Below are 22,151 nucleotides of genomic sequence, written 5' to 3'. Positions count from 1 at the left end.
TTTTCAAGACCCCTCCTTACCATTGCGAGCTCCAGCCCATCGAGAAGATATGGGCCGTTGTGAAGAACAAGGTCGCTGCCTATACGACAGGGAAGATGACACCGTTGAGACTCAAGAGAACCCTAACTCACTACTTTTGCGAGCTAAAGGACAGTACATTCATCTCAGTGTGGGCCAAGAGCGTCAAGATCGGCCAAGCATACTATGATGCCCTGGATAAACTGTCTCAAGGTGATATTTCGAGCGCTTCCGCTACCGCCACAGACCATGAGGAGGAGTCTCATTATCCGGATGAGGATGAACTCAGGTCTGTAAGTGAAGCGGACTGGGAGGAAGAGCTCCAAGAAGAATATGCTCGTTATGGCCGGCCATTAGTTATCATAGAGAAGCTGGATGACCATTTCGAATTCGAAGGGGAAGAGTACGAATATGAATAACCACAATTAAACGTGATTCTTTGTTTGAAATCAATGTATGGGGCCGAAAATTAATCGCATAGCCTCTTGTGAAATGCACGATCTTCATTCCTTCAACTCCATCCCTTATACAATCAGCAAGCAATGTCGACCCCTGCCGAGCGCACTTCTGGTTCCCTCATCTGCTCCGGACCCGCAAGCTCCTCATCCAGTTGTGAACTGTCACCTCCCGATTCTCGGATTCAAAGCGAAAATGCCTCTAAGGATATTCGTAGCCCCCTCACACGCGACGAGTACGTGGTCCTAGCCAACACCTTCAAAAAATTTTCCACGGCTCCGCCTGAGGTCCGAGACTGGATGACGAGAGATCGCTTGTCTGAGATTACTGGCGTGGATGTAGAGTTATGCGATATAGCCATAGAATTCTCGAGAACGGGCATCTTGAACATCCCTGAATAAACTGAAAATGACACGGCAAAGCATACCACAAGACTCGGAGCATAGATGAGGAAGGACTATGGAGAGCAGACATTGTAATGTCTAGCAGGGCTACTACTTCAATGGAGCTCGTGGGTCACGTCTAGGCGGGACTTAAGAGGAATAAATACGATTGCGACGAACCTGCTTTTTATTATACATTTCCTTAATGAGGACGGCAGCAAGAGACACGTCGTATGCTTGGCTTTATGATCCATGACTCGCGACTTGTGCCTCAGATCTCGACTTGATTTGATACGCCCTTAGTAGTCCTTTTCAATTCCATCCGTGTCGTTTGGATGGTGGGTGGTTGGGCCTCCTTTAAAAGCATGACCATGCACTTACAGATCTACTGCTCAAAGAAACCTTATTTCATTAAATTGATTCTCAAGTATTCAGAAATATATCTTGCGGTTCGCCAGTGATTTGGACTCTATCAAGGATGATACACTAGCAAAACCAAACCACGTATCAAAAAATGCCTCGTCTTTTGTCGTTCAGAGCGACCATATCTGCTCGTTTCGCTTTAACGCTTCACCGATTTTCAAGAACGCCACTCTTGTACGCAATTAACAAGCGAGAAGAAAATAGGATAGTACTAATTTGCTAGCCCTATGGCTCCACTCATGCCAGTGAACGAGAATGGCTTGAACCAATCTTCCATCCCACATGCACGAAAGTCCATATGAACAAAAATTATGGGGCTGTATGTGCCGCCAATGGTTTATTCATCCCGCCGCAGAGTTACGCCAATTATTTCGGCGCAAACGATTCTGCTGGGAGCAAACAAAAAAAAACCAAAGGAATCATGTGGCATGTGCAAATCCTGCGACACCTGGTTTGTTTGTATGAGGATGTATGTGGGCGAATATGACCAACTACAACATAAAGTGCCGATTAATGAATTTTGGTTAGCGGGCCCAACTTACAGCAGGTTCTAAGTCTTAATGACGCATGGGAAATAGAGAGAGGAGGTTTGCTCGCTATCTGGAGCTCTTTTGCAAATATGCCCCAGTCCATGTTCGTTTGACGATGGGGAACGAAGTCGAGAAAGCGGGGCACAGTGCGCAATTACAAAGTTTTATGTCCTTGATAAGACAGAGGCTGAGCAAGGATGATCTAAGACAGTTGTAGTCTACGGAAGTACATGTACATGTAGTCCACACGCGTTACAAAGCGCGTAGGAAGGGGGAGGATCAACAAGCCATACGTAGGAGATACTTGGTTGCTGTTCATAGATGGAAGAGCAGCACCAACCTTGCTTACATACTCAGCAGCGCTTGTCTCCCATATCTTCTCTTGAGTATATTGCTTTTCCAGTCGCTATCGATTTTTCGTACTCCTACCGCCCTTTTGGTTTTCGACAGTAATTTGACTGGCCCAGCCATCTCGGAAATCTAGACATCCATCTACTATTTAGGGTTAATGAGGACCAGAGAAGGTTCGCTTCTCCTGATTCATCCAATAGCACTAACGGTCTCCCCTGTTCATTTATCTGCTGTACTGCGCGTGAACGCCATAGCCGAAGACTCAATCAATCTCAAACAGCTCCTTCATTTGCAGCACACTCCCTCTGCGAGCGCCCCTGACTGAGGGACCGAGGGACAGTGTATAGACCTAATTTGATCTGACTCACCCTGAGGAAAGCAAAGAAGTCATTCTCCTCCATGTAAACACCTCAATACCACCGAGAACCCGACAAGGACTGTGAACACGAAACAACATAACAAAGTAGGTACTGTATCTGGTAACTAAAGAGCTTGTTGATTGATGTTCACTGAGCTGGTGGATCAGGATGCAGTGGTATAATCCAGTGGTCCATCACCACCCTACTCCTCCTCCTCTCCCTCTTTCCCGCAAGTACAGACGGGGTGCATGCACTGTTGTTTTCTGCAGCCAACACACGCAACATACACATATCCGCAGCATACCTTGCAGATATTTCCGACCGGCCCTAGTCCCAACTGACGCATGAATCCTGAACCCGCCCCATGGCACACAATGCTCGCTTTAAGGACCCTCTTTGTGTGCTGTTCTTTGAAACACAAAGAACGGGCCAATTCCATCCGTTTCAAATCCATCAAAGCAAAAAGAATTATGTCCACAATGGGCTCTGTCTGTATTCACATTTTGCTACAGGCCATGCAGTGTCACCGAACCATCTCCATGTGGAAGAGATCCCCACCGCGGCCTAAATGACGACGAGACCTGACAGTACTGCTGTCATCTCCGTATCACTTTTTAACAGACATCACCCCTTTGTAGCTCCTTTCTACCCCATGTTTGAAAGATTGGTGTATCAAAAAATGTGTACTGAATCAAAAGGGTCATGAGGTACAGTCAGATTTGTACAGTCTGCATGTCGACCCTGAATTGGAATGTACGTTGTCCAGCCATTCCCTGACAGCAACAATGACCTAACAAATATGCACGTGTACTCTTTCCCAATGTGCCTTTTTCAGGCTGCACAATATAGCGGGAATAACGGCATGCAAGAATGACGAAGCGGTATCAAGGGAGGAAGACATGGTTTGCCGATCTATTTGGCGATCTATTTGGCGTGTAAGTGTACATATACATGTCTGCAGTATGTTTATTCTCTCTCTCTGCTTAATGGTCAAGCTGGTCCTCGTCCAGTTGAATGGTAACAAACTGTTCCAGTATCGTGTTTTTGCCAACATCAGTATTATCGGAGGCGGCTGAGGGGGACTGGGGGGACAGGACGCGTTCAAGAGTGACCTCGCCAAAGACCTGAGAGTACGAAATTTGGACAAAACCGAGCTGGGTGAGAAACAGCTGGATCGAGCCCTTGTTCTCGGTCGAGACCTTGGCGGTGATGCGTCTTGTGCCAAGAGATTGTTGTGCTGCACATTAATCAAACATGAAGAGAGAGATTCTTTCAACTGATGAGTATTTGAAAGTGGAGCTATACGAGGACCCTCGACCGCGTGCAAACACTCGATCTTACCGTAGACCATCATCATCCGGAGCGCCTCCAAGCCCATTCCCTTTCGTCTATAACTAGGCTCTATACAATCAGTTTTTAATCATTAGCACTGCCGCATGCCTTGATCCCGTTTCTCGTTCTTGCTATAGTCATAAGAAATCATACACAACCTGCCTGCAACCATGATCTCAATCTCGGCCGAACGGGGGTCGTCATGATCGTTAAAAAACAAATTGACATCTCCGACCATCTCTAATTGGTATCATGTAATGGCGCCGTTAGCGGTTCTGAATATTTTGTTGACAGGCTGTCGTTGGCGCAAAGTCGATGCAGCCAGCGGGACGAAGGGGACTTACTTTGAGCAAGAGCATTCGTCCTGGTGATCTCTTGGTTGGGACTCTCTCTTGACAATATAATAAACGTGCATTCTGGGACATTCCAACATGCATCAAAAGGTATGTTAGCATGCAGATCAAAAAAAGACAGTTGTTTCTCCTCGGGAAATGGAGATCCAAGGCATGAAAAGATGTGTGCCACGTGAAGACTCACTGTTCTCATCCACTCGCCACGACTCTTGCATCTCGTACTCTTCTTCCAGCGTCAATGGCTCCGAGGCGGTCATCTCTAACCGTAGGACAGGAGCGTGCCATACTTGCTGGTTAGAAGCAAATGGCATATCATCGTTTGGAATACACGGGCCCTCTGCTAAAAAGTCCAATTGATACACGCAATACACTTGACTCACCCAACAACTCGGGCGACTGCATCCATTTATTATAGTGCTCCACATGGCGTTTGAGATACGGCACCAGGACGCATTTCTCGCCTACCTATAGAACAGAGGCCAGGGCGAGAGCAATTCGATAATAATGTTATTCCTTTTTTTTTCTTGCTTCCTGAGCTCATTCTTTATTCTTCTTTCATTCCGCAATATGTTTTCCTTGTTGGAATGAGGACACGTACAAGGGCGATCCGCTCGTTCGCACGCATGATGATTTTTGATTCAGCAAAAGTCCAGTGCAAGGAAATCCTCAATAGCCATAAATGGAGGAGGTGTGGGACTGTCTCAGTAATCGTAAACAACAAACATCAACAAAAAACCGGAGAAAAGCAACCATGACCCAACCAACTCCTTCCCCTTGGACAACTCCACCGGACTTGTAACCCGCCTCTTTCCAAGTCGGCAGGATATCGATCTGGAATCAACTGACGAGAAACGGCAACCACAGGACAAACAGTACGCCCCATAATGTTACTATCACCGGCACTGGTGCGTTCCTTCCAATGGTCCGCCACTGTGCTCGCTCGTCCTACTCAACGCCAGGCCGCACTTTGCAGGATCCAGATCACGACCATACTTGCGCCTCGATACTACCGTATCCGAGCGCATGATAGTCCGACAGACGTTACTAGTGCTGCTGCACAGGCTATCACCGGCGAAGTAGGTGGACAGTCTCATATCCAGCGCCGTCTACATTCGTAACCATGATTCAAACACCCGTCTGATCCCTACTTTTTATTACCCTTGTCTGCGCTCCCAACCAATATATATTAGACGTCCATAATAAAACCAGCTGCACGGCGCCCGCGCAACCTAGGTTCCGGAACATGGACAAAAGAAATCGACCAACAAATCATCGATCTCCGAAACGCGAACCGCACCTGGGATTACATCGCCCTCATAACTGGCCGCTCGTCATCAGCTTGTTCCGATCGTTATTACAGCGCTCTGGACCCAGCACTTCGGAACTGGACACCGGCCATGTTCGCCAAACTGGATCAAATGGTCGAGGCCGGCGCACGGTGGTCGCACATTGCCGCGACCTTGAACGCCCGCATCAAGGCCTGTCAGCATCAATGGCGCACGCTTGGCAAGGGCAAATATCGAATCAAGGGTATGATGACCTCGACCCAGTCATTTGCGTGGACGCAGCAGGAGATTGAATCGTTTTGGAGGGCGTGGCTGGAGCATAACGGTTCCGATTGGACTGCGATCGCTATGGGTGTAAGGACGAGATCTGAGAAGGAGTGCAAGGATACGTTCCGGGCCCTGACACTTAATGCATTGAAAGATGCACAGGGCTGGATCAAGCTCGAGGCCTTCAGCTATGTGACGGAGACCTCTAAAACTGCTCGGATGCGAAAACGACGAGAGCAGGAGGAGATGCTGGAGAAACAGGCAGGATTTTCGGCACAGGATAGACTTCGATGGACCACAGCTGAGCATGAAGCACTATTAGAGGCTGTGGAGAAGCATGGACTGTTTTCGGGATGGACCAGTATTCGGGAGCAGGTCAAACCCTTTTTGAGCGACGACGAAGTCGAGGCAGAGTATTATCGACTTAGTGGGGTTGCCATCAAGGATGAACCCAAGATCGAGGAAAATGAGGAGGAAGGAAAGAGCAAATCCGCGCCACCAGTGCCTCGGGATGGGCCATGGACAGACGCCGAGGTCGATATTCTGAATACCATGTTGATGAAGTACAGCACCCTGCCAGTCTGGACCCAGGAAGCAGCAAAGCGTGGCATTGAAGCATCCGACGATGACTATGAGACGTTGTTCAAGAGATCAGGTCACGTCAAGTTGGAATCCATATCGGAGGACGAAGACATCGAGGAGTCGTCATCGTTGTCGTCATCGCCAGTGCTAGAGTCATCCTCAACCACAACGCAAGATTCATCTTCGCTATGGAGCAACGAGCGCATTTACCGCCTAAGGCGCCTTGTCACCCAGCAACAGGAGCAGGAGCGTGCTTCAGGTCATCCTATCAACTGGTCATGGATCGCTGAACACATTGGTCCAGACTTTGATGCGAACATGTGCATCGCGGAGTGGCAGAGACTTCCAAATCAGCAGGGCGCGCGCATAGAATCTCGCAAATTCTGGGACGATGGCGATATCAAGTTATTAGAGCAGGGCGTCAAGGAGTACGGCAGGGCATGGAATCTGATCCAGAAGTACTACTTGAGCGACCGCAGTACGGACTCAATCCGACGCAAGATGAGCAACTTACAGAGAAACCGGGATTTTCTGATGGAGGAGCAGAGAGAGATTGCAGAGTCAATGAAGAAGGAAGACCCAAGCTTGGACGTGGACGTCTATGTACACGGAGCCCTACAGGACAATCCCATTTACAAGCTCGCTAACCGTCTTGAGGATCTAGCTATGGTGCGTCAAGGGCCCGGGATTCGCCGCCCCAGGGCATTAGAAAAACAAGCTGCTGTTAAGGCTGCTAAAGATGCTAAAGCTGCAAAAGCCGAGGCAAAAGCTGCTGCAAAAGCTGCAAAGGCTGAAGCAAAAATTGCTGCAAGAGCTGCTGCAAAAGCTACCAAAGCTGAAGCAAAAGTTGCCGCAAAAGCTGCTGCAAAAGCTGCTGCAAAAGCTGCAAAAATTGAAGCAAAAGCTGCTATAGCTGCGGCAAAAGCTGAAGCGAAAGCTGCTGCTCAAGCTGCAGCAGCAAAAGCTCCTGTGGAGGATACAGCTACTTGATAATAAAATCGTACATCATCATCTGCACTCTGTCTTTACGCTATTCTTTTCTTTGTTGTGATTGAGAATGGGTCTATTCTGATCTAATTTCCGTTGACAAGATATTGCTGCTGGGTTCCATAGGAACGTCGTCCATCTCAGACCCCTTCAGCTCTGTCTCTGCATCTTGCTCCTTCTTGGACTCTTCTGTAGCACGTTCAGTATTTTCCAATTTTGGAGGAAGAGCCGTTGTTGCTGCAGAGGGACCAATTGTAGCTGCGCTAGCTGCATTAAGGACATTGACTTGCTTGGCGGCACCGCCGCCAACGCGTCGTCCTGAGGACTTTGCCTTGATGTACGCCTCCACGGGTTCCTTGAGTGACGGTTCCATGGTGAGAACATCCTTCAGCTGGGACTTTGGTAAACTGGCAAGAACACTGGAGCTGGTCGGCAGCATCATCTTAGCGCAACGAACAAATCCCTTCCAGAGAACAGGCCGCGTCCACACCTTTTTCTGGACAAGTTTTGCAAGGATCATGCTGTTTACAAATCCAACAAGGTTCTTGTAGAGCGTGATGGCTTGAATTACTGTTCTCATGAAAAGTGAGGGGATGGCGGGTCGGTCCAATAGTTGCTGCAGGGATACTGCAATAATTTCAGACTTGAATATCTCAGGATGGTTGAAGCAAATATCCATGGCTATTGGAATGAAAAAAATTAAGCCATTTAGTGCGCGAGCGCAGAATGCAGCAAGTTTCAAAAAGGGCGACAATTCCTTGTTTCCTTACCTTCACAAGCTGCTTTCCAGCCAACGGTGTCCTCCATAACATGAAGCTCAATCAACAGATCAGAAGGCGACATAGTAGGACCATGCGATTTAGCCATGGACGCTGCGCTCTGGAGTTGGGATGGAGTTGACAAGGGTGCACTCGTCGAGGCTGTGCTGCTGTCGCGTCTGCTGAGAGAGGATGCGACAGCGGAAGCCGGCCCTGTAGTCCCTCCGCCTGCAGTCAGCAACTTCATAAATACATCAGTCACTGTCCTGCGTTCGCGCTCAGTGCCCTTCAAAAGACCGACGATCCGCGGTAAATTGGTAAGGACAGCCTCTTTGTCCAATCCACCGATGATAGGGATCAGGAACCGAGCATTCAAATCGTGCTGGACCACTGCACCTTGGACCGTACTGACCAAGCCGGGCGAAGGGTTAACTATCGAGAACAAAAGACGGCGTCGTTAGTATAAAAAAATATATATAAAAAATAAAAAAGATTACACAAGACGAAATGTTCGCATGCCGTGGGATAAAGAAACACAAAAGTACCTCCATCTGTCAGAATGAAAATTATCCTCAGCACCAGCATCTCCGCGCCCTTGGGCATATCCCTGATGAGCGCGAGCAGCTTGGGCGAGTCCGATTTAATCGACTTTATGAGTGGCTGGATCCTCTGCCGGATGACCCTCTGGACAAACGGATCATACAAGATGTAGTCCTTAAACAATACTTCAAGCAATCCATGGTTCTTGGCGCAGAGCGAAAAGTACAGCTCCAGAAGACGTCCAATATCCTCTTCGGCTTCAATAAAGTCTCGCTCTGTTGGGCCGGTGCTGGCTGGTCCTGAAGGCGCAGGAGTCCCGAATCGTTCCACTGATGATTCCTTGGTTCCGTTGCGGTTTAGAGAATCTTCGATAGCTTCTGTCTTGATCTTTGTCTCTGCGTCGTCACTTGATGCGTGGGGCATCGTCGGCTCCACGCCGTCCATGTTAGTGGCGTCAGATTGATTAGGTGGCATAGACATCGTTTGCAGTATGGCAAGCTCACGCTTGGGTACAGGATAGTCCTTCAATGTCTCCAGCTGTGCGAGAGCAAACTCTTCCACCTTCACCCCGACAGTGGGATGCTCCAAGTACCATTTCTTGGCTGTGACAATCGCCATAGAGCGCTGCGGTTTCTCTGGGTGGGCTGTATATCCCAGAAGGATCTCCAGGGCTCGAGATCGGCTAGGTGGGCGCAGATTCACAACGTCTCGCAAGCAAGCTATTCCAAGCTGCGCCCGGGCTGGATCGTCACAGTATTTTTGGATGATATCTACTGCTCCATCGGGCAATTCCGGGACCTCCAGCAGAAACCGAGTCAGACCGCGGTCCTTGGCATCGAGCTGCGTCGCACCAGACGTGATACCGTCTAGGATCTTGTATAGACACCAAAGATACTGCGGCTCCCGGTCGTCCATGTCTCCGGCCTGGCGCTGCCGCATCCCATCATAATACCACTCCTCATGGAGCCATGTCAACGCAAGTTCTCGTCGCTGCTTGAAGTCCTTGCAGATGTACTCAATCATTCTCTCCTTTACGCCTTGGTCGATCGATCCGCCGCTTGCTGGGCTGATTGAACCTGAATCTCGTGTGAACGCCCTACTCAGTAGTCGAGCTACGATGGTCATCCAGTCCGCTTTCGTCACAACCTTGGTAGGCTCCTCTCCAGAGTTTTTGTGATCGAAAGGCACCATTGCGTTCTGGTCTTCCGTAAGATCCTGATCTGATTGTCTATGACTAGAAGCAGCTGCCTCAAGCATTTTCCTTCCTGATGCGGCGGGTACCGAGACTACATGTTCAGAATCGAGGATGCGCTCAAATGTCAGCTCCAATAATTTCCTCGCTGGAAGTATAGCCGAATCCATGCCAGGGCGCTCGGTCGATGGCTCAAAAGGTTTTACTTGAAATGTCTCTTGCTTGAGTAGCCGCTGCTGCTCTTCAACCTCCATCGTTGGTGCCGCACTGACATCACCCTCTGATGGATCTTCCTTTTTAAGAGCTGGAATTGGGACTGGAGCTGGAGCAACAGAGACAGTATCCGATCTGACAACAACAGGCCTTGTAGGGAGTTGGGCCGGAGTGTGCTTTGGGGACAGGACGGTGATGCTTACTCGAACATCGTCCGGGATTTTCGGGAGCTGTAGTTTTGACAGATTTGCCTCCTTCTTGACTTCATGCTTGATTTCTGGCTTGACTTCAGACATAGGCTCGGGCATGGGAGGTGGCATTGCTCCTGGTGGAAGATGAGGCGGAAGCAAATGGGGTGGAGGCGGTGGGAAGAGACCGCTGGGATGAGGTGGCATCATTCCTGGAAGCATGGGCGGCGGTGGTCGCTGAAGCAACAGCCCAGGCGGAGGTGGTCCAACTCCTGGAGGCGGCATTGGCAGAGGTCCCTCTTTTAGTCTCATAATAGGTAGTGTGGACTATATGAGCAGGAAGAAATCATTTCGATATTAGTGAATGATCATGGGCGCTAATGTTCTCACTAAACACGACACTGCTGACCGATGTTAATGAATCCTACCAAAAACGAATGAAATAAGTGCGGCACGTTGTTCGCAGCAAGTGTTTCAAAGATGATATCGACGACGTGATGAAGTGGGAGCTGAGTGATATTGATCTGACCAAGCAGTGTCTGGCCGAACCCTGGAGGAATACTCGGTGGCGCTGGTGCTGGCACTGCTGGTGCAATGGCAGCTGTCGTATCCGTCTCAGGTTTCAATCGCTTTATCTCCGAATCTTCACTGTCCTGATTGTTCGATGATCTTGACCGTTTACCCGATCGTCTCGAGTCCTCTCCGTTATCCCTGTCAACATACAAAAGCTGTTGTTGCTGTGATCGGCCCAGCGGTACGCCGTTGAACTTGATTCCGTACCCAGATAGCGCCTCCGTCAAAGCCTGTAACTGTGGCGGTTGTAGTTGCGTCCTTCACAAGAACAAAACAAAAAAGACAGAGGAAACGATAGTTAGCATAGGCATGGTAGATATGAGCTCAGATCACTGTGCAGACCACTCCTCGGTTTTCGATGAATCGTGGGTATCTTACTTGGTGAGGGCCAGAAGCTGTATCCTAATAGCCTTGTCGATCGATCTGATCTGCAGTGGTGTAAAGTGAGCCGGAAGCGTGGGCTTGGTGAATACAGTCCATATTCCAAGTACGAGCGGTACAAACTGCGGCCTGGCTCGTTGCAGGGCGCTGGTCTGGTTGATTACCGCCGTGACAATTGTTGGGGAACTAGCATGTTGCCAAAAGAGTCTATGGGTAAGCCTTTGAAAAATACTCACGTTGCACTGCAATGATTGTCCGCAGAATCCTATGCGTTGAATCCAGAACGTACATCTGTGGTCTCTGGATAACTGATAAGAGATCCCGAAGAAGACGATCCGATTCCTGTTGCAATGCATTGGCGTTCAGAAACGGATGGTTCGGGGGTATCCTGTTTAATGATAGGGTCTACTAAGCCAAATGAATATAATTGTTAGCGAGAGGACGCGTGCTAGAGATATCAGATCACAGCCTGTAATATGGATCGATACGCACCTCTGCTTCCTGCGGTAGCGAGTTCGGCTGGCTGTATGACTGGATCTGGACGACAGTTTGGGCGTATTTGCAAATTGTCACCATAACGCCCTCGCTTCGACTGCCAAAGTGTGCCAACGCCAGTTGTTTTATCCTTATAGCATACTGATTCCAGAGTTGTCCATGGTTGGCATTATCCTGGCAGCTTCATATCAAGAGATAGCATGTAATGATTAGATGGAGGGAATGTTTGAGTTACTCGTGTTTAAATCAAACATTATTAGTGCGAAGTAGAAATGCTCAAGCAGTAACAGCAGCGGCAAAGCGTCTTACCAGATCTGAAATACTGTTCCATAAAGAGTCGCGCAGACCTGGAGGGCACGCTTGACTAACGTTCCTGACGGACCCTGGAGCAGCTCGGCCAGCGGATCAACGGATTTTAGCAGAGCTACGATCACAAAAGCCGGATCCAGAAGATGGCAGTCGATTATCGGTTAGTCGAGATATATGGTATGCAATGGCAACACTTTTCTTCTCTTGTGCTGGGGCTGCTCATGACTATCCCGATGTTCATACCATCACTGAGCTCCGTGGAGTACTTTTCAATGTGGTTGCTGAGAGCAATATCCTGCAGGTACCGCAGCCACCAGAGGGCGATTGTCTCACTGCTGAGGGATTCCTTTGAGTCGCGCAAAAGTCCCAGAGCGGTATCGAACTGTTCGAGTGTGGGTTCCTGCTTCCAGTCGCGAGAAAACGTCTCGAGGTGTCTAGCGAGATCGTCCTGATTAGCAGCAAGGCTTGCTTGACTGAGATGAGCATGCAGTGCGAGTTGAATGTCCTTTGTGACCATGGCGCGCCTCTGCTCGGTTGGTCCGTGGTGAGAAGGGTCGTTCGTTCAATGAGGCAAAGGCAAGTGGATTCTGCTGCCCTGGATTCTGTGCGTCCTGTAGAGTTGTGTGCTGCAAGGTTGGTTGAGTGCACAAATGCGCTCAAAGAGACTATCTACGTCACTTAACCGGCGCGCAGATGTGCCGATTTCAACCTCGACTAAAAAAATCCGTGTAGTTTTATTTGAAAGGCACAAAATAACTGCGAATAGTTTTAGTAATAAAGGTAATAAAGCAGACACATCATCATCGCCTTGCATCGACGCGGAAATGAATCGATATATGTGCCTCACTCAAAGCAAACATAGAAAAGAACACAGCAGACGACAAGTAAGGTCAGTACACCTTCTGGCTGCTAAATGCGTGGATATACCTTAGAGAACTCTAGTTAGCCCTATTCAAGTACAAAGCTCTATGCAAGGCCGAATTGGCCAGATGATCTTCAATCTTATTGTCTACAGGAATAAAGCAATCAAGGATTCCTATACTACTATATCTCACATTCAGCCGGCTCCAACGGCTTCTGTAGGCGTGTTTGACACTGGACCTATCGCCTCGTCCTTGACAGATATATGGAGTTCCACGATACTGACACACATCTCTTCTGTGCTCGCGCCCATATCCTCGCCGGCATCGAACGCTCCTGCCAAGTTTTGCACGCCCTGTTGTCTTTGATCCGTTGACTGTATCCCTTGTAGTTCCAATGTCTCGATTCCTACAAGCGAAGAAACTGCTAAAAGTTCAGGCGATGTCGAATACTTGGAAGTTGGTAATGGCGTATGCGTAACAAATGGCTCCCCTAATTCGTCTTCGAACAGGGTCGCCCCCGGAATGTCGAAGCTGTGATACTCTTGAGCTCGAGTTTGCTCCTGATTTCGACCATGTTGTCCTCCCAGGATAGCTGAAGTCGATAATCCAATGGCATTGCGTGGCTGTGGTGAGATTGGAGTTGGCGCTACAGATTTCTCGATGGACATCGATAGAGACAACGACTGTTGTTCGTGCTGAGGATGCGGATACCGTTGTTGTTGTTGCTGCTGCCTCTGGGATTGAGAAAATCCAGGAAGAAACAGTCGGGGGTTGATAGACGTAAGTAGCCTTCCAGGCGACTGTGGTATAGGGATGGTAACAGGTGCGACTTTAGGTGATGAACACATTGATGTTGTCCCGGAAGATGGTGCAGAGTCGGGGTTGGGTTGTTGCTGTGATGGTTGAGATGTTGAACCCCAAGGCTTGGACCATGATACATCCTTTCTAATAACATTGGGGCTCGGCGACCGTGGAAGCAAGAGCTGGGGATGGGGTAACGACTGTGTCTGCGACAGATTGGATGCTGGCAACAGTGAGACGTCTCGTAGAGGCATTGCGCCGTTATGCAGGGACGTTCCCGGTTGCCCAGGTAAAATTGGCACAGGTGGCGGCTTTGTCGTCGGTGCATTGTTGGAAACGTCGCTCAGCGCTATTGGCGGGGCCGTAGCCGATCGACTGATAGCGGATCTCTTGAAGAACCCACGCTTCCGGGTTCTGTTCGCCATGACCGATGCGTCGTCTCCTCCAGCGCCTCCATCGAGAAAAGATGGAATGGTGGAGGATCCTGAACCGTTTTGGGCCACAGACGAACTGTTGGTATTGCTGTCGCCGTTGCTGCCCAAAGTCTTTCGCTTCCGAAACAGTCCTCGCCTCTTGATTTGCATATTCCCGTCCACTGTACTCTCGGCCTTTTCTCCTACTACGGATGCTGTTCCTGCATGGTCGCGTTCTGTGTGGGTGGTAGACAAGGAAGATGCGTGCTTTCTGGAATTCGTATTCGAGTAGGAAGCGCCCTGTGGATCATGTGAAGCGGAATCTTGAATGTTGTTGCTAGCAACGCTGCCACTTTTCCTGAAGATCCCTTCTGCCCACTGCTTCGCCCAGCCAACGCGTTGATTAACTGCACCCTTGGCCATGGTAACATTTATGCGTCCAGAGTTTTTCATCAGGAACAGCATCCCGCAGTTGCTCATGAACAAAAGAACTACAAAGAAATCGAAACTACAATATCGCACTAAGAATGTATAGGTCGTCAGCATAAGTAGCGTTTTGCGCCTCTGCCTAACGAATGCTGTTTCCCGGACCACTACATTGATGGAAGTAGACAGGTATAATTAGTGCACGATAATGTCTTTTTCTTTCCCAGAGATCGGTAATACTTTTGACATCGCTTTGATGCACTAGCGCGACCAATGATCACAGGTCTCACCAGCAAGACTCGGCTTATTTCCCGGATCCAGTTCAGGATAAGTCAACATGGCTATGAATTGAAACGGGATATCCAGCAGAGGATTTGGTTTGTCACTCTTCTTTGTTCCCGGATAGTTGGCAGGTCCTTCAACCCAATTGACGATAGTATCGAGAAGGGGTGACGCATTAAACCATGCTAAAGAGCCTCCAGGAGCTCGCTCATTTGCAGCCAGCGTAGTCTCATCCACAGATCTCGCTCGCATCCCTGCATGGTCCGCTTGCGTCGAACTGGCGGCGTATGCAAACCGTATTGGTTTGCTATCGCTCGAACCGGGCCGCGAGACGAATGTCGCCAATGGATCGTCTAAATACTCTCGCTCGGGTGTTTGTGTCAAGACCATCGGATCAAATGGACGATCGGCGTCGAAGACGGCATAGCTATCCGCATGTAGATGGGATGTCATGCCGGATCGATCGGTGCTGCGGTTGTTGGCTACTATGTATGAGGACGAGGGGTGTGGATAGGAGTGGTATTCGAGTTCGTAAGGCGGCTGTAGTGGGTGATGAACCGGGGGAAGGGTATCAGAGCCGACGGGCAAGCACATTGAAGCCGAAGCAGGTCTCTCTGGTTGATCGCTGCGAAGTATTAGGTGGTGCGCTGCAGAAGATGAGTCCTTCATATCCTCAAGCGAGATAGCTCTTCGCAGGAGCCTTCCAGCGCCTCCGACTCTGAATGAATAGGACTCGTCCATGCCTACTTCTCCATTCGAGAGTGTCGAGAGGTCTGAGAGGTACCCGTCCTCGTCCTGGATGTCTTCGTCGTCATCGTCGTCGTCGTCCTGCTGCAATTGATCCCCTGGTGGTGAGACAGCGGCCTACAGGCAGGACGCAATGGATAGCAACGATGTTTTATGGGAGAAATCAGTAAGGTAGCTATTACAGGTCGGAATGCATATACGAAGCATTCCTTAATCAATAAAATGAGGATTGAAAAGAGTGAAGAAAGCAACGGTGTGTGGTGGAACAGACAAAAGGAGCTGCGCGGATTATGATAATAGACTCTCTCGTACCAATGAGCTAGTGCCCTTGAGCCAGGTCGCGATCTTTTTTGAAGTGATCTTTCCCTGAATCGAGACGCGTGCATGCTGCGACAAGTGGGTCAGTTCCTCCTGTAGCAGCTCGATTGAGTCCCCTTCTGCCACTACAGACATGCAGCGCATATGAGGACCAAGCATATCAAAGGACATGATATAGGAAGAAAATAACGTCAGCATTCACACACGCACGCACCCATAGCTTGGGTACTGGATATCAATACACCTCTGTCCAAACTGCTGCTCCCAATATATCTGGACAGTTGGTTGTCTTTCTTTTCTTGATCCATTGGTGCTGAGAAATAAATTGGAGGCGGTGTTGTCGATTGAGTAGGCGACAGTATAGCCATTCAAGTTCTGTGCATTGTGCTCTACGAGGAGAAGCAGAAGTGAAAGCAGAGAGAGACTTGCCTCGATAGTGAGGGAATCCTCGGGTGATGATCCTGCAGGGGTGGGAGGCCTGCCGAGGGTTGTGTTGGAGCACAAAGATATCGGTCTCGACAATGGGCTTCCAATTGGAGCGACCGCGCAAGAGCACTCCGACGAGTCGGGGCTGTACGACCATGCGGGGAGCGGGGAGCGACTAGCCGAACAAAACTAGCAGTTCACACCAGAAATGGAGCAAGCCAGCGAAGGAAGGAGCCGTGTATATGTCAAAGGGTGTGTATGTGTGTCGAGAGAGGCTGTTGAGGGCCTAAAGTGCGAAGTCCATATACAAGCTGTTGCAAGTAAGGGATCAGCCAAGCCGATGTGGGTGAGGGATTTGAATCTGAATGTGAAAAAGAGGAGAACGATGGCAATGGTTCATGGTCAACTATTTGTCCAGCCAGGTATGGCAGCGGGAGAGCAGCGGGCACCTCCATGTAAGCGTTGAAGAAATTCAATGGCGTAAATATGGCCCATCGACAGGAAGTCGACGACCATTTCCATTTATACTCTGCGCCAAAGAGGAGGCGCCTTATCGAGGTAACCATGTCCAGTCGCAATGATCCAAGAATCAAAAACTAAGCGATCTAAAGCCTGTACCAGCGAGAGGGGTCAGCATGATCGAGGGCGTTTCGTCATACAAAGAATGGGTGCCAATACCATGCCCATAAGCTCGTAATCCCGCGAGTTCAAGCGGCCATGCTCCTAAAGAGCGACACACTCAGCATGTAGCAGTAACAACAAACCATCGGCCGCCAAATGCCACCCAGCGTCCACAGTTTTACTCTCTAGTTTCCTAGTACTCACTCCAATGGTCTTTTATCTACCTCTGGATTGTCCTTGTCTCTTCTACTGTTGATTCCATCTATCTCATTGCTCTTCACGCCCAGATTTCACAGGATGGACGTTCATTTGGATGTGCTGCACCCCCTCAATTACTGCCTCCTACAACAGAACGGACTACATAAAACTCTGGCGGACGTTGAGAATAGTGGTTCCTCCGAGCAGGGAGGTTGAGCCGCGGAAATGAAAAAAGTCTTTGAAAGTGCTATACCAAATTCCGCCCTTCAACTTGCGCGTATTACTATGCCTGACTCTTTATCACTGGTTGTCCCTTGCTTAGGACGATCGTCAGAACAAGGAGTTGATGTGAATCTTCAAGAAGCCGACTGAGGACGCACAGGACAGGTTGGCGGATGCCATCGTCGCTGAGGCCGTGAGTGCGATGGAAATACGTGAAAAAAAAGGGTATTCGAAAGATCAGGGTCCATAAATAAATTAAAGTTCGTCGTTATCAACTTGCTCCAAGAAAGCTACACATATTACCCCATGGCTCTTTGTATCAGACCATGCCACCAACAAAGACAATCCGTTTAACGATAACGAGCCCAATCCCGACGTTCACGAAGATGGCGAGGGCGATATCATCACGGCAGATGTAGGTGTCGCTTCCTTGCATCGGGCAGTACGTCGCATTACTTCGCTCGATGGAATTGATATCGGCGATCACGGCGCGGCCTCGGGAGGAGGAGGATTTTTTTTTTTTTTTTTTTCGTTTAGTGGTATGGTACGTTAATTGGATAGTGATTTGCAAATACACGAGCAAATGAGTAATGAGTACCTTGTGTGTAGAAGCAACGTTTGTCAAGGAAAGGCCATTCGTGCAAGTACAGACAGACCTTGGCATCAGGCCAAACCTCAATAGAGATAGCTTAAGGCAAAAATGAGAATTGGCGAGGTTTTCTCATGTCATTTTTTCGGTATAAACTCATGCTACTGCTAACCTAAAAGCGTCTATGAGAGATCGCCGTTTAGAATAAGTAAAACACGTCATTTGCATGTTCATTGCTACTTCGACTTCCATATGTTATCTTTCCACTCTTTGTCTCCAATGAACCATTGACCCGATCCTGAAGCGCGTTTGCCATCGCGCGGATGTATTTTCCATTAGTCCTTGATAAGTATGCCCCCTTTTCAGGGCATAAATGTTTCGCAAAATGATTTGCCCGCATGGACTCTTTTTCCTCTTTTTGGGCAAAGATAAAGGTGATGAGGTGTGAGGCCTTGAGCAGTGCAAGGCAACTCATCGATGCCGACACGTTGACACCCTGTGCCACCTCAGTCTACTGGGAAAGGTGAGGTGCATGAAAGGACAAACTGCTTTGCTTGTGAATGAGTGAATGAAATAACCACAACACTCCCACTATCTCTTGTCTTCATCGACCATACTTTGTTGCAATATGTGCTAATTTTACTACTTTTATGTCTCACCATCTTCTTAATTGTCAGATGCATATTCAGAAGACCTGTTTCGATAGAGAAAAAGGCATATGATTTATTTGTTCTATCTGCCGTAAAATGCATGGAACAGAAAAGAAACAGATCCTTCGAGTTGAATGCAAAGTTTGATCTGTTGTTGGGATGTTGCGGGATGAAATGACAATGCTGGAGAAGAAACAGTGACAGTGCGGGTCCGAAGGATATGGACTACTGGCTCCCTTTTCAAAACGGTCGCCTCGATTGCAGTAACAACGAAGGGCCCACTCGCTGCTGTCCAAAGAGTCCAACAAGGAAAACCATACGAGTGCGGAGTGGAGGGGGTCGGAGAGGGAGAGAGGAATAATAATAACATTTGTTGAAAATATAAACTGTACAATGCAAAGTGCAGAAAAGATCACACATAAAAGAAAGAACTGAAAAAACGGAGACCGATGCAAAACCAAAAGAAAATGAACAAAGATAATTAACGGAACGCGATAAACGAGGACGGAAAGAGAGAAAGAAAAAGAAAAGAAAGGAAACTGTATCGAAACTGTAGGTTGAGAGAGCCCATTGTTCCTGGCACATTCACTGATCGCCTCAGAATGAATGAACCTCCTGTTCCCTTCCCATAATCTTTCAAGCGCTCGTCCGTGATCATTCACCGTCTTTTAGACGATCCCCCAGAGGTCCTCGACTCCGCAGCAAAGCTTTCCGCATGCAACTGAAGCCGACAGAGGGTATCCGGACACACCGATCTTCTTGTCCACATAATGATCGGCAAAATTGTCCTCTCCATGGGCCATCGCTCCAATGGCAACACAAATCGAGTAGTCCTCAGGGATGGTGGGCAAAAAGTCCTTCAAGGCAACAACGGGCGCATCGTAAGAAAATGCTAATTGAAAATAAAGAATTGAGACCTTCAGATCAGCAAACAATGCTAACAATATGTACATAGAAAGCCTGGTCCATCCCCGTGTTTGTCGGCACCCCATTCCAGCCTTCTAATGAACGATGCATACCGAGCTTTAAGCACTTGGTAGGAAGGTGGTCTGTGATAGGGTTCTTGATAACGCGAAGCAGCTTCTCGGATCCATTCACAGAGCGAATTGACAGCTTGTGGAGCAATTGAACTGCGCCAAAACAACAGAGGAAAAAAAAGCCGTTAATGATCAATAGCACACAATCGATTTGTGTGTGAGAGAGAGAGAAAAGACCAAAATGGACATACCCATCAATCCAGAGAAGCGCTTGAATGTTCTTGGGATACGGACGTGAGGGTTCACTTCAATGAGAACATTCTTGGCGGTGTGGATATAGACTTGCAACAGACCAGCCTTGTTCAAGGGACTGTCCAGCAAGGTGAGAAGGCACTAGAGAGATAGAAAAGGGGATAAATAAAGCAGGTTAGTTACTTTTCCCCGGTGCCGTGTCCATGCCATTTGGGTTTGAAAGTGAAAGATGGACACTAATGATGGCTTAGACACCATCGGCGATCCTGAAAAGAAGAAAATTCCCACAGCGCTTCCAATGAGGCAAGGAGTACAAACGAGAATGTGTCGTTGTTTGAAAATGACAATAAGCGGGGGCGGAAATAGCAATCGATTCGGCAGATAGAGCGTAGGGTGACCAAGAAGCAGAAGAACGCAAGGCAGAACAGATACGACAATGCGATACCATGGGGCAACGACGATCCGTTCTGCCAATCTGATAGCACAAACGATAAAAAAAGGTTCGCTCATAGTGCCACTAAATCCAATCCTTCATTAAACATAACCGTCTGTCTCATGGATCCCATTCAATAAGACGCTCCACGCAAAGATTCTAATTGATAGCACTGATTCCTACCTGATGGGTGATATCAGGACGGGCGTCAGTGACCTCCTTGCCCATCTTCTTGAGAATGCCCTGGTGGTCGTCGCAGTTTAGCAGCTGGTAGCGGGCATCCTTGTCCTTGCCGACCTTGTAGGTCTCCAGACAGGCCGACTCAAGGACGACAATCAGGCGTCGGGTGTTCTCTTTTTCAGTCGTAGTCTTGGGCACCTTGGGTGCCTGGGGGACCATTGAGACGTTGGTTGCTGGCAAATCCATATCTGTCGAGTGCGTATTGTCGGTGTATTGAAGCGTAGATCAGTGATGAGTTGTCGAGTGCTGCTGACGGCGCCTTGAATAGCGTCTTTGTCGTGCAGTGGATGAAGGGAGTGAAGAAGCTTGAAGTGGGATGAACGATGCGCAAAGCGAGCAAACGAGGGCTGGCCAAAAAGAAAAAAGAAAAAAAAGGCCATTGACATGGCTTAGAAAAGAAATCAAAATAACTCGTTACCAGAACCAATCAAATGCGTCGCCTATGGCGCCCACTCCAAGACCCCTGCTGCTTCTCAGGTGGAATATTGGCGCCACGTTTGCGCTTCTTAGTAGATATTTCCGCATTCAGTAATTAGGAAGACTCGATAAAGACGCGACTTGCCGCAAAGGACGCAATCAATACTATGAAAACCTGCATGGTTCCCCCCCTTAGTTGCGAACAGAGGGACTTGGGAAATTTATTTCCCTAGACAGGAAGGGCGATGATGATGAAGGAGGGTGCAGCGTACTTTATGCAAGAGCTGCGGTGCTGTATATCCTCCATAAAAGAACAACCACGTCTGCATACAGCGTTCTCTTTGTGACCAAGGGTGAGTGACCCAACTATACCTCCTTCGTTCTGAATTGTCCGCATAATGGCGTGATTTGGTGAGATACCCTCGGCTTTCGACAATCCGCCTTCCCTCGACTAAACCGAATGATCGGTCGCAGCCAAAAGCGTGCTCCAACGTTGACTCAGAGAAAAATGATAGATATGAAACCCAAGGGCCAATTTTGCGGAGAAAATTTGTTCGTTGCCTACTTCTCTTCGTTTCTACTTGGGAGACATTGCGATGCGAATTGAGTCAACCATTCGGGATGGTTAAGCAACTAGGCAATCATCCTCCTACGGAGTGGATTTGTGTGCGTATACCATGTCCCATAGGCATAGACCTTGGATATGAATGCTTGCCAGTCAATCAAATGTCTGTCCTGATCAAGGGCAAGTTGGTCGTTGAGCACTACAACCGGGCCTCTCGATCCTATTCCTTTATATAATCGAGGTTTGATTCGTGGTTAGCCATCATCATCACCATCATATAAGGTTGATAACACTCGAGTGCCATCAAAGCCTCGACTATAAAGGAATTCCACAAATAATAAAGCAATATAGCATTTTTTCTCTTTCGTTTTGCTACCAGGACACCGGTTTACTATGGCGTCTGGGGCCCAAAATCCTAGGGTCTTCGCAGCCAAGCCCATTTTTTATTGCATTGTTATTGGCCAATTCGTCAGGTGGTCTACGTGGTTGAACTGTAGCTCGAAAACGACTCCAGAGACGGCTCGACAGGTCGGTTGGAATGGTGATTCATTTTGCTCATCGAACTAAGCAGACCCAAACGATTCAGAAGCATCGGGTTCCGAAGTAAAGTTCACTTATTTTTTGCGTCTGGGCACCACTTTGCCATGTCAACTGGGGCTGTTAAGACCCCTCCTGAATACAAGTATCTACTTAAGGGTAATATCAATTCATTCTCAAAACAAGACCTTTGCCCCA

General features: G+C 48.5%; 5 protein-coding genes across 5 annotated transcripts; 1 reads left to right on the top strand and 4 right to left on the bottom strand.

The window, feature by feature from the left end:
• Nucleotides 1–3,432: 3,432 nt before the first annotated feature.
• BC939DRAFT_450377 (N-acetyltransferase 9) lies at nucleotides 3,433–4,842 on the bottom strand. Its single transcript, XM_051555524.1, has 7 exons — nucleotides 4,804–4,842; nucleotides 4,586–4,670; nucleotides 4,390–4,464; nucleotides 4,197–4,268; nucleotides 4,015–4,092; nucleotides 3,862–3,921; nucleotides 3,433–3,757 (listed from the first exon to the last, which is right to left on the bottom strand). Exons 1-7 carry the CDS (start codon nucleotides 4,828–4,830, stop codon nucleotides 3,504–3,506), a joined length of 651 nt encoding a protein of 216 aa, XP_051412484.1. The 5' UTR covers nucleotides 4,831–4,842; the 3' UTR covers nucleotides 3,433–3,503.
• BC939DRAFT_528630 (uncharacterized protein) lies at nucleotides 4,843–7,330 on the top strand (the record flags this gene model as incomplete). The annotated part of the gene is made up of 2 exons (XM_051561468.1): nucleotides 4,843–5,281; nucleotides 5,396–7,330. Exons 1-2 carry the CDS (start codon nucleotides 5,090–5,092, stop codon nucleotides 7,328–7,330), a joined length of 2,127 nt encoding a protein of 708 aa, XP_051412483.1. The 5' UTR covers nucleotides 4,843–5,089.
• A 37-nt stretch (nucleotides 7,331–7,367) lies between these two features.
• BC939DRAFT_450370 (Symplekin tight junction protein C terminal-domain-containing protein) lies at nucleotides 7,368–12,619 on the bottom strand. The gene is made up of 9 exons (XM_051555523.1): nucleotides 12,220–12,619; nucleotides 11,977–12,091; nucleotides 11,665–11,848; nucleotides 11,462–11,577; nucleotides 11,170–11,358; nucleotides 10,647–11,049; nucleotides 8,631–10,545; nucleotides 8,098–8,517; nucleotides 7,368–8,008 (listed from the first exon to the last, which is right to left on the bottom strand). The coding sequence occupies exons 1-9, from the start codon at nucleotides 12,491–12,493 to the stop codon at nucleotides 7,404–7,406; spliced, it is 4,221 nt and encodes a 1,406-aa protein (XP_051412482.1). The 5' UTR covers nucleotides 12,494–12,619; the 3' UTR covers nucleotides 7,368–7,403.
• Nucleotides 12,620–12,817: 198 nt separating this feature from the next.
• Nucleotides 12,818–16,706, bottom strand: BC939DRAFT_450366 (uncharacterized protein). Its single transcript, XM_051555522.1, has 4 exons — nucleotides 16,256–16,706; nucleotides 15,821–15,951; nucleotides 14,770–15,625; nucleotides 12,818–14,646 (listed from the first exon to the last, which is right to left on the bottom strand). The coding sequence occupies exons 1-4, from the start codon at nucleotides 16,407–16,409 to the stop codon at nucleotides 13,034–13,036; spliced, it is 2,754 nt and encodes a 917-aa protein (XP_051412481.1). The 5' UTR covers nucleotides 16,410–16,706; the 3' UTR covers nucleotides 12,818–13,033.
• Nucleotides 16,707–19,051: 2,345 nt separating this feature from the next.
• On the bottom strand, nucleotides 19,052–20,778 carry BC939DRAFT_151298 (Nep1-domain-containing protein). Its single transcript, XM_051550223.1, has 4 exons — nucleotides 20,378–20,778; nucleotides 19,761–19,902; nucleotides 19,552–19,662; nucleotides 19,052–19,424 (listed from the first exon to the last, which is right to left on the bottom strand). Exons 1-4 carry the CDS (start codon nucleotides 20,618–20,620, stop codon nucleotides 19,201–19,203), a joined length of 720 nt encoding a protein of 239 aa, XP_051412480.1. The 5' UTR covers nucleotides 20,621–20,778; the 3' UTR covers nucleotides 19,052–19,200.
• Between the last annotated feature and the right edge of the window lie 1,373 nt (nucleotides 20,779–22,151).

The sequence above is a fragment of the Gamsiella multidivaricata genome (assembly GCF_025024155.1).
Source record: "Gamsiella multidivaricata strain RSA 2152 chromosome Unknown BC939scaffold_30, whole genome shotgun sequence".
Lineage (NCBI taxonomy): Eukaryota > Fungi > Mortierellomycota > Mortierellomycetes > Mortierellales > Mortierellaceae > Gamsiella > Gamsiella multidivaricata.
Note: the sequence above shows the minus strand (reverse complement) of the source record. Positions and strands in the feature narration are given on the sequence as shown.